General features: G+C 43.1%; 1 protein-coding gene across 1 annotated transcript in view; it reads left to right on the forward strand.

The window, feature by feature from the left end:
• The first annotated feature begins 223 nt into the window (after positions 1-223).
• LOC104537474 (dedicator of cytokinesis protein 10-like) overlaps positions 224-10,609 on the forward strand; it is a 22,952-nt gene continuing 12,566 nt past the window's right edge. The window contains exons 1-7 of the mRNA XM_010180369.1: positions 224-329; positions 1,712-1,927; positions 2,623-2,680; positions 3,008-3,106; positions 5,326-5,432; positions 6,036-6,158; positions 7,096-7,209. Of these exons, the coding sequence (XP_010178671.1) occupies positions 324-329; positions 1,712-1,927; positions 2,623-2,680; positions 3,008-3,106; positions 5,326-5,432; positions 6,036-6,158; positions 7,096-7,209 (723 nt within the window). The 5' untranslated portion in view covers positions 224-323. The remainder of the gene's footprint in view (positions 330-1,711; positions 1,928-2,622; positions 2,681-3,007; positions 3,107-5,325; positions 5,433-6,035; positions 6,159-7,095; positions 7,210-10,609) is intronic.

A 10,609-nucleotide genomic window follows, 5' to 3' on the forward strand; every position in this document is an offset into this window, starting at 1 on the left:
TGATAGTACAGGAACAGAAATGGCAGGTCCAGTAACAATGCACTTACTCTGCAAAATGATTACTTACAGTCCTTGTATTTGTATATGTTAGCTTCTTAAAACAGATATAAAAGTGCACCTCTGGTACCTCAAGTCATACTAAAATAGGGAATAAAAATGGTTCAGAAACTGATTTTCTTTGCTAATTGCACCCTGTGTTTGCTCCCCACCCCGTACAGCTCATCAAAGCAGTGAGCCAGCTGATAGCGGATGCAGGGATTGGTGGATCTCGTTTTCAACATTCACTGGCAATTATAAATAATTTTGCTAATGGAGACAAGCAGATGAAAGTAAGAAACATTTTTTGTCACACTCTACCTTGTGCAAAAGGTCAGCAGTTTCAGATGAGCAACTGTTTCAGTGAATAAAATTGTTGACTCTTATTATTACACGGTGATTTATGCATTCACAGTGTGCCTTTTTCAGGCAGCCTGAAACTCATGAAAATGTTTGTAGCTTGATAATCAAAAATATTTTTTAAAACAAGACATTTTATTTGAAAATTGTATTTTTTGGTATTCACTGCTTATTTTGTTCGTTTGCTTGATGTCAGAGAAGTTACCATGCATTCTGATCAATGAAACTCAATTGCAGGTGATAACTTTTAGTCTACAAACTGTCCCTTTAGTCTGTTCAGTAAATTATGTAGCAAAAGCATGCGCGTGTGTTGGGTTTTGAAACAGCTTGCTAACCCCTGAAAAAGACACTTAGCTCTTTGATTAGTTACCACTGCTATAATATTTATTGTCTGTACTGGAGGTATTGGAAAAAGATTCCGAGTTCTAATTTTTACAACTCCTGTTGAAACATTTGTCAACACGCATTTTGAATTTTATGCTTTGGAGGTTTTTTTCCTTCTCTGAAGGTGACTTTAGGGTATCTCCATGGAAGTTAATCATAAAGTTCGTGTAAGCAAATTGGTAGATAATTAGCATAAGTCTTATTAAATAAAATGCAGTTACAACTGTATTTGTTTCCTAAGTCCAGCTTTGGTTTCCCAGCACTGCAGTCAGTTACACTGCTTCTGTAACACCCTCATCTCTGTGTGATGTAGAGGAGGCAGCATGTAATTTAATTTCATTTTTCTGGATGTTTTTACTTTTAGACAAAGGGGAAGAAGGGAAAAAGGCTGAAAATGGAAACATATCTCATTGCCCGTCTGAAAAATAGAAACTGCAGAGCAGAGTTAGATATGTTGAGAACAGCTGATAAGAGTAATACAAGGATCCTCTTTTAATCTTGCGCAGCATGAGAAGACCGAGAGCCAGAGCGTTGCGCTTTGTTCGCTGCAGTGGCACATGTTGTGAGTGTCGTTGAGCAGGACTGTCTATAGCAGACGGTGCTGCTCATCAGCTGAAAGTGTGCAAGAATCCAGTTCTGGATCCAGTAGGCAAGCCAGGAACTCGTGTTTCAGCTTGCTGTCTTCAGCCACGTTGCTGCATACAGACAGTGGTACAGCTGACTAACCGGGCTATCTCGTAGGTGCTCTGACACATCAGTCAAGGGTTTGGGTACAATGTGTATGTACTGTGGGACTGTGGCTCTGCTTCACAGCCGACTGAATTAGGGAAGGGGCAGAAGGTCTTCCATAAGCAGGGCTTTAGCTCGTTCAGGAGTGCTGCACGTGGCTCTTTGGATGGTTTTAGTGATATATTGCTTCTCTTTCCCAAAGAACGTTAATTTCCCAGCAGAGGTGAAGGATCTGACAAAACGCATCAGAACAGTTTTAATGGCTACAGCTCAGATGAAGGAGCATGAGAAAGACCCTGAGATGCTTGTGGATCTGCAGTACAGCCTGGCAAATTCATATGCCAGCACGCCTGAATTACGAAGGACATGGCTTGAAAGCATGGCCAAGATTCACGCAAGAAATGGAGATTTATCAGAGGTAATGTAAATAAATTAATAGGAAACTCATTCATCTTTAGGCTGAGATGTTCTGAAAGACAGACAACAGTAGTGATTTAAGAGGATCATACAGTATCTCTCATATACTTGAAATTAGAGGAAGTCAGGTTTGAAAAACACCTGGAGATGCGGTGTACTCATTATCTCAGTATGCCTAATTGTGACTATTGCATACGTGCTTCAGTGAGACTTGAAAATGTCTGACGGGGAAGCTGTGGTCAGTACTGCATTAGCATCGCTGCTGCTTAACCCCAACAGGCACAGCAGGTGTGGTGTACACGGGGTTATGAGCTGTGCAGAACTTACGTAAAGGGTTTTATTCTCCCCCACTATGGCACAAGAGAGGAGCTTTGTTTATAATGTGTTGTCCTTCTCATCAAAAACTAAATGGCTGATGCAAAACCCCAGTGCATAACCCGGAAATATCTCATTTACTAAGCAATCCTAATCATTTTTTGAGCAAATCTATGCTTTTAGCTAAGACACCTAGTGAAATTAACACTCAAGGTCTTCATCATTTTATCCTTTATGTTCTTAAATGGTTATATTAATTTTGTCTTCCCTTTTCTGCAGCATGACTTGACAGTGATGAAAGTATGTGCTCCTTATCACACGTATGCTGTAAGTCATATGGTGTACTCTAACATATACATGTATCTTGGTCTCTTCTTGCAGGCTGCTATGTGCTATATTCATATTGCTGCTCTCATTGCAGAGTACCTGAAAAGAAAGGGTAAGTTCAGCATGTTCAAAGCCAACTATATATCTATAAACATTATTGTTGAAAATAATTTTGGGCTGTCCTGCTTTCCTTCCTTATATGTAAAGTATTCTTAAAGCTGCTTGAATTATTCCCAAATAGTTTATTTTTAAAATATACTGTAATTGCTAGTCCCAGCTCTGGAACAGTGAAAGTGTGTGTTTTGTGTAAAGAAGGTTAAATAAATGTTTAGTAAGCCAGTGCTAAAAGAGAATGCTTCACTTGTTAGTCTGTTATTAAATATGCATGTATTAACACATACCTGTAGCAGTGTACTAATACCATCTTACACTACCATAGGTTACTGGAAAATGGAAAAGATTTGTACCTCACGTATGCTCCTGGAAGATGGTCAAGTCTCTGATAGTAATGTGTTACTAACAACTCACAATGGAGGAAGTGAGTGCTCTAACCGTGCCTGTTTACGGGTCAAATAACATACTGAGAGAATCAAACTGCTGTTCTCCAGTTGATCTGGAACAATATCTACCGCAGTAAAAATTTGTATAGTGCATGTTGATGGCTGTGAGAGCGAGCAAATAATGTCGGAAACATTGGGTGTTACTTTCCTGATGCTCTTTGGCTGGTTTGATGAATTGCTCAGAATTGTCTCTGGTCAGGGGTTTTTTCAGTGAGAGAGCAGACTGCTCTTCATTGGCAACAGAAATCCCTCTCGGGTCAATCAGTGTTTAGCATGCAAATCCATGTCCAGTTCCTTGACTAGCCAAAGCTGGGAGGGCACGGGGGCAGAATTAGTATCTGGTTATCCATATGTAACTTAGTATAGATAAAGGGTTGTTTTTAAAAAATCTGTGATGCTTATTAGAGAAATAAAGTGCAGGCTTATATTATTAAATGCTTCTATGTCAGTGGTTATTTAGTTTATGAAATGTGTATTTCAAAGTAATTCTCAGCATGAGATATTTTACCAGTTTTCACAAAGAGCAATTTCTGGGGGCAAGGGCAAGTATCTGGGGAAGAGAAAACTGTTAGTTTTGGAAAGACCGTGGTTCTCCAACACACTCGGAAGGGTCTGTGGTTGAAATTAAAATATGCATCCTTTTAGAAACAAGCTTTCTGTGAAGAGCAGTACTTCAGACGTGCCTCGTTAATGGTAAAATACTTTGCATGAATAACAGATCACAGTAGATGGAGTGAAGAACTTGGTCATTTTACACCTGTTTTCAAATATTTTCACAACTTGACAGAGGGGAAGGAGCCCCTCTGTCTTAGTGCATAAAAGCTAGCTTTTTAATCAGGCCTTACTAGCATTTTCAATAATCAATTCTGGACCCCTCAGGTCAAGAAAGACAGGGAGTTGTTTGAAAGAGTCCAGCAGGGCCACAAAGATGATGGAGGGAGTGGAGCATCTCCCTTATGAGGAGCAGCTGAGGGAGCTGGGGCTCTTGAGCTTGGAGCAGAGGAGACTGAGGGGTGCCCTCATTCATGGTTATCAATTTGGAAAGGGCAGTGTCAGGAGGAAGGAGCCAGGCTCTGCTCTGGGATGTCCAATGCCAGGACAAGGGGCAATGGTCCCAAGCTGGAGCACAGGAGGTTCAAGCTGAACATGAGGACAAACTTTGTCAGTGTGAGGGTTATGGAGCATGGCCCAGGCTGCCCAGAGAGGCTGTGGAGTCTCCTTCTCTGCAGACATTCAAAACCCACCTGGCCGTGTTCCTGTGTGACTGCTCTGGTGATCCTGCTGTGGCAGGGGTTGGACTGGGGGAGCTTTTGAGGTCCCTTCCAACTCCTGAGATTCTGTGATTCTGTGATTTTCCTACTTCTAAATTGAACATGAAGCATGTTAGGAGTTCACTGGCAGGTTTACCTTCGCCATTCAAGAGTGGTAGTAAAATCTTCACAGGTCCGACTCTGCCCGATCTGTAATGTGCCATGCCCATGTAAGTTGTTCTTTCTGCAACCATTGCACTAAGGCCCCAGCTTAGCAAATACCAAATACAAGTTTGGTTTTAATCCTTGTGAGTTTTCCCACCAGCAGCTTCTGCCACTGAGCTTTCTACATGAGAGTTCCTTGGTTAAGGCTGCGGTCACCCTGCTGACAGGGCAGGGTGAGGGTTGTCAGGGTGTCCTCAGGCACAGCAAAGGCACGGCATGCTCTGGAGCAGACATCTCCCCATCAGCTGCAGTGAGTTTGGAGTTTAGGAAGCCTGGCAGGTGGGACAAGTGCAGATCCCAGCATGTAGCGTTAAGTGTCTGCAGGTCAGGCCAGAAGCCACAGCACTAGTTTTGTGGGCATAAATTGTCTTGCCTCAGCCTGTGATGGTAATTTCTGTATAGGTGAGTGTTGCATGTGTAGTTTTACAAGGACTGCCAGCACTGTACAGTAAGGACCCAAAATACCAGAGAGAGGAGCAAGATTGCATCAGGAAAATGTTATAGTTGCCCTTTGCCTGAACAAGTGGATTTATACCATAGAGAAAATGTGTAATATTCTCATAAATTCAGTCACTTCCATTTGTGCTTCTCATCACTTGGGCTGTGGAAAAAGTAACTTATCCAGTCAAATAAAGTCTCTCTGTTTTAATGGCATCCAAGAATTTTATTAATTATCTGGTTATTCAGTCATTAACTGGCATTGTTATGACTTGCACTTCAAGGCTTATTTTCCATGGGATGGCCTGCTTTTCTGAGCATTACCCCCAACATAAAGGAAGAAGGTGCTATGAAGGAGGACTCTGGGATGCAAGATACTCCCTATAATGAGGTCAGCAGCGTTAGCATTTATATACTTGTGCTACATTAACAGACAGTTTTATTTCTGACGGGTGCCTGTGGATGTTACAGCAAATTGTAGTGAGAGTGTACTTCACACAGTGTTAAAAAGCGCACGGCTTTTGAGTGCAATGTCATAGCTGTTATATTAAATAGCAGGGCTAGGTGTTTAGCTAACCAGAATGTTAAGTACCAGAGCTGGAAGTTAGGGCAGGGGAAAGACCACAATGCAAACCTGTTCTTCTGAATGAGATGTCAGTGAGATTGAAGTATTTTCATGTTACTGTTATTGCAGTTTTTTTAATCTAAGGAAGAGCTAGATTACCGATACCCGAAGACCACAACGCAAACCTGTTCTTCTGAATGAGAGGTCAAGTACTGAAGTATTTTCATGTTACTGTTATTGCAGTTTTTTTAATCTAAGGAAGAGCTAGATTACCGATACCCGATTAAACACTGTGTCATTGAAATAAACACTAATATAGAAGCTGCAGAACAAAACCAAAATAGCGGGTATGCCCTTTTGCTGTGTTGCTAATAATTAAATGCCACCAGCTGTGGAGTCACTGAACTGTTTGTGTTTGTGGAACTGCAGAATGTTCTTGTGGAGCAGCTGGAGCTGTGTGTTGAGTACCTGTGGAAGTCTGAGAGATATGAGCTTATTGCTGAGGTTAACAAGCCCATCATTGCTGTTTTTGAGAAGCAGAGGGACTTTAAAGTAAGTTGGTTTCTATTATTTTTTAAAAAAGACAACAGTAAAGATCAAAAGTTTTAGGGGGGGGAAAAAGTGGTTTCAGCACTTCAACAAAAGGAATCTTGTTTTCTTTCCATCTGTTATTTCTCCTTTTAATGCTTTGTGCTATGAGTAAATGAAAAAGTCTGGGACCTTACTTTCCTCTTTTCAGCAGCAATGCAGCAGTAAATGAACAAAGAATTTTCAATCAAATCTCTTGTGTTAACCAGTGAATGTGATTTTTTTTTTTTTACATGTGTTTTTAAACTATGAGCACATTTGCGTTGTATTTAAGTTTAGAAACTGCTGATAAATTTTGTGATCTCTTCACAATTCCAGGGTTTCTTAATGTCTTATTTACCTGGCAATTTCAATACATAATAGATAACTATATGATAATCTCATTTACTGATTTTTCTGCTTTTAAATTTAAAAAACAAAGTCAAGGGTTAGGATGCTATAAGCTGTACACCGAGGAAGCACGTTCTCACATTTAAATGTAGTTGAAATTTGGTTCACTGTCCCCAGAAGGTGCTTTTTAGTGATAATTGTGGATAGCATATCTTTGCGTGTGGTTGGGAGCTGATTGGAGTTGCTGGAACTCTGCTATTGCCTGCATAGGACACTGGGGTTCTCTGACCTCTTAGGAGGTCCCTACCAGCCTGGTGGTGGGATGCTTGCCTTCCTGTGTTACCCTGTACACAAAGGCCCCCACTGCTACAGTGTGCTCAGAAGATGACAGAAACCTTGGAATGGCTCTTTAGTGGCTGCTGACAAGGTGAAACCTTAGCACGTGCAACCATCCTTACAAAGGTTTGCTGATCCAGTTAAGAAAAGCCATGCCTGTGTAGAGCCATAGTGTCATTTCCCAAAGTACTCGTGCTTTCTCACTTTCCCTCACTCTCCTTATTTCTTGATGTAGAGACTGTCTGATTTGTACTACGACATCCACCGCTCATACCTGAAGGTTGCAGAAGTTGTGAACTCTGAGAAACGTCTCTTTGGGCGATATTACCGCGTTGCATTTTATGGACAGGTAAGTCACCTTGTGTTCTGTTGTCTCCCAGATTCCCAGGTTTCAGCCACACTCTTCTGATCCTGATGTATTTCAGGAAAGCTAAAACAGGGAAATGGTAGTGAATCATGGGGTAGAAAGTGCCTTGTGGGTCATACTCAAGGAAGAATTTTACTCAGAAGAGAGACCACTCGATTGCATCTGTGTAAACTGCCGGTATGGATTTAGTGGTGTAATGGAGAGCAGACCTGTACAGCAGCTTTAGTTCTTGACTTTGTCAAGCAAAACTGAGACAGAGGCAAGGCAGGTTTTTTTCAGAGTAAGACTTAAATAAAATCAACTAAGACATCTTTTGTATATATGGCCCTCTCTTCAAATAGAGCTTAAAGCAGAGCAGTATGCAGTAGATGTTTTGTTGTGTTTCTTGCTGACTCTGACTTCTGCTTTCAGGCCACCTCTGATTCTGTGCAATTTAGAGTAGTTTTATTCCCTCTGCTGTGCTTCAGCATCCTCAAAGCATTATTTTGTGCTTTCTTCCACTACAAACCAGTGTAGTGATCCAGCATGTTCTTTTAAGACCTGGTTTTGGCAAGCACGCAATCTCCTTTACTCTAAAATAATGTGTGTAAACAACAGATTGATGTGAATCATTCTGTTTGCTAATTAGATTTTAATGCAGAAATTTGCTCTTTTCTCCTTTTGATCTTATTCAAGGCTGTGGTAAGTCTAGTTCTTTTGCATGTTTTGTTTAATTCTCCTCACACGTCCTCCATCCTTCCCTGTCCTGTTACTTAACATTAACATTCCTGCGCTCTCGGTTCTTTGGTTCATGGCAGATGAAATAACATCGTTTCATCCATTGTTCCATCCTGCAAACTAATTTTTGTTTGTTCAGTTACCTGAACTACCAAGCTGTATCTGTCGCCGTGTTGTGTGTGCACCATGAGGCCCAGCGCTGCATTATCTCATCTCAGTGAAAGTTTTCCTCTCGGCTTCACTGGGAAAGGGATCGGACCCCTTCTTCCTCTGTTGAAACGTCAGTGTGGCATTAATGCTGTTTGAATGCAAGCCTGCTTTCCTGGCCTGGGCAGTCTGCAACACATGGCAGTGGTAACTGGAGCGCTCTGGGCCAAGTGCAGCCACTTGGCTGACAGTCCCTTCTAGGAGCAATCAAACTGGGAGTTGGGGCAATGGCGAGTCCTTCCTCGAAACAGGGGCAGCAGAGGGGGCCACAAGACTCTCCTGCTTGCAACTTCTTGCCAGGGCTCTCCTGGAGGGAGCTACTTGTAAGTGGGTAATTGAGCTGCATCAGTTCTGCTGAACTGGGTTAAAATCTCCGTTACAGTGTAATGACTTTTCAGCTGCCAGTGCCACAAGGACAGCTTCATTTGAACAGTTTGGTGCTCTAAAGCATTTGACTTTTTCATAGCTGCCTATTGCTCAGTCTGTTCCCTGGTAGCCCCGAACAAAGAATTCTAAATGCACACAAGCACGGTTTCCTCCTTTCCTTTTGCAGGAGAGATGTTTTGTGGTAGAAAGTGGGACTGCTCTGTTTTGCCCCCTGCAGAGGCATAGTGACAAAAATGTGTGGCACAGTGCAAATAACTAAGGATAGATCATTTCCGTCAGCATTACTTGTGCCTCACTTACCAAGGAAAATTGGAGCGGGTGTGCAGAACCGATTAAGGAGGGCTTACCAGTACCCAAAGGACCATGGCAGGTGTGGGAGCTGTAGATGAAGCTTGACCTGGAAGGAGAGAGAGAGCGAGCAATCTGTTCCCGTAGTCTGGTTGTGCCTGGATACTTTTCCTGTCGGAAGGTTTCCTTTCTGTATTTCTGTCAGGCCTTTTTCCTGTGTGCCACTTGCTTCTATTTTGGCTGTGCAAGCAGAAAGATATGGGGCCTTTTGCTCCTTCTGTTGCCAAGAGTATTGCAGGCCTCCATACTGAAAGCCATCTCAGTGCCCAATTCAATTCATTCAAAACCTTAAAAGCGATTCCCTTCTTCTGTGCTTCTGGCAGGCTTTGCACTCTTCCTCCTAAAAGCTATCGGTCGCAGGGTTTACTGCTATTACGCAGTTAAACCAGTGTAAAGTAATGTGAATCTAGGTGGAATTAAATCTAGCCAGGGATATAAAGGGGAACAAGAGGACTTTCTACAGGTACATCAGTGGTAGAAGGAAGGCTAGGGAAGAAGTGAGCCCTTCCTGGAAGGAAGATGGAGAACTGGTCACAAGGGACATGGAGAAGGCTGAGGTGCTCAATGACTTCTTTGCCTCGGTCTTCACCGGCAAGTGCTCTAGCCACGCTGCCCAAGTCACAAAAGACAAAGGTAGGGACCGGGAAAGGAAGATCCGCCCACTGAAAGCAAAGATCAGGTTCAAGACCACCTAAAGAACCTGAAGATGCACAAGTCCATGGGACCTGATGACATCCATCCTCAGGTCCTCAGAGAACTGGCAAATGAAGTTGCCAAACCACTATCCATCATATTTGAAAGGTCATGGCACTCTGGTTAAGTTCCTGATGACTAGAAAAGGGGAAACATAACCCTGATTTTCAGAAAGGGGAGAAAGAAAGACACAGGAAACTATTGACCAGTCAGTCTCACTTCTATGTCTGGCAAGGTCATGGAGCAGATCCTCCTGAAGGCTCTCCTAAGGCACATGGAGAATGAAGATACAGTGATTGGTGGTACCCAACACGGCTTTACCAAGGGCAAATTGTGCCTTACCAGTTTGGTGACCTTTTATGGTGAAGTTACAGCTTTGGTGGATAAGGGAAGAGCAACTGACGTCATCTGCCTGGACTTGTGCAAAGTGTTCAACACTGTCCTGCATGACAAACTGGTCACAGAACTGGAGAAATGTGGATTTGATGGATGGACCACTTGCTGGATAAAGAATTGGTTGGATGGTCGCATTCAGAGAGTTGTGATCAACAGCTCGAAGTCCAAATGTAGACCAGTGACGAGTGGTGTTCTCCAGGGATCGGTACTGGGACCAGTACTGTTCAACATCTTTGTCAGCAACATGGACAGTGGAATCGAGTGCATCCTCAGCAAGTTTCCAGATGACACCAAGCTGGGTGGTGTGGTTGGCACCCTGGAAGGAAGGGATCCATCCAGAGGGACCGGCTGGAGAGGTGGGCCCATGCCAACCTCATGCAACAAGGCCAAGTGCAAGGTCCTGCACCTGGGTAGGGGCAATCCCAAGCACAGTACAGGCTGGGTGGAGAATGGCTCAGAGCAGTCCTGAGGAGAAGGACTGGCAGTGTCAGTCAATGAAAAACTCAACACAAGCTGGCAATGTGGGCCTGCAGCTCAGAGGCCAACCACATCCTGGGCTGCATCAAGAGAAGTGTGGCCAGCAGGGCCAGGGAGGTGATTCTGCCCCTCTGCTCTGCTCTGGTGAGACCCCCCT

The sequence above is a fragment of the Mesitornis unicolor genome, unplaced genomic scaffold, assembly GCF_000695765.1.
Source record: "Mesitornis unicolor isolate BGI_N332 unplaced genomic scaffold, ASM69576v1 scaffold2723, whole genome shotgun sequence".
Taxonomy (NCBI): Eukaryota; Metazoa; Chordata; class Aves; order Mesitornithiformes; family Mesitornithidae; genus Mesitornis; species Mesitornis unicolor.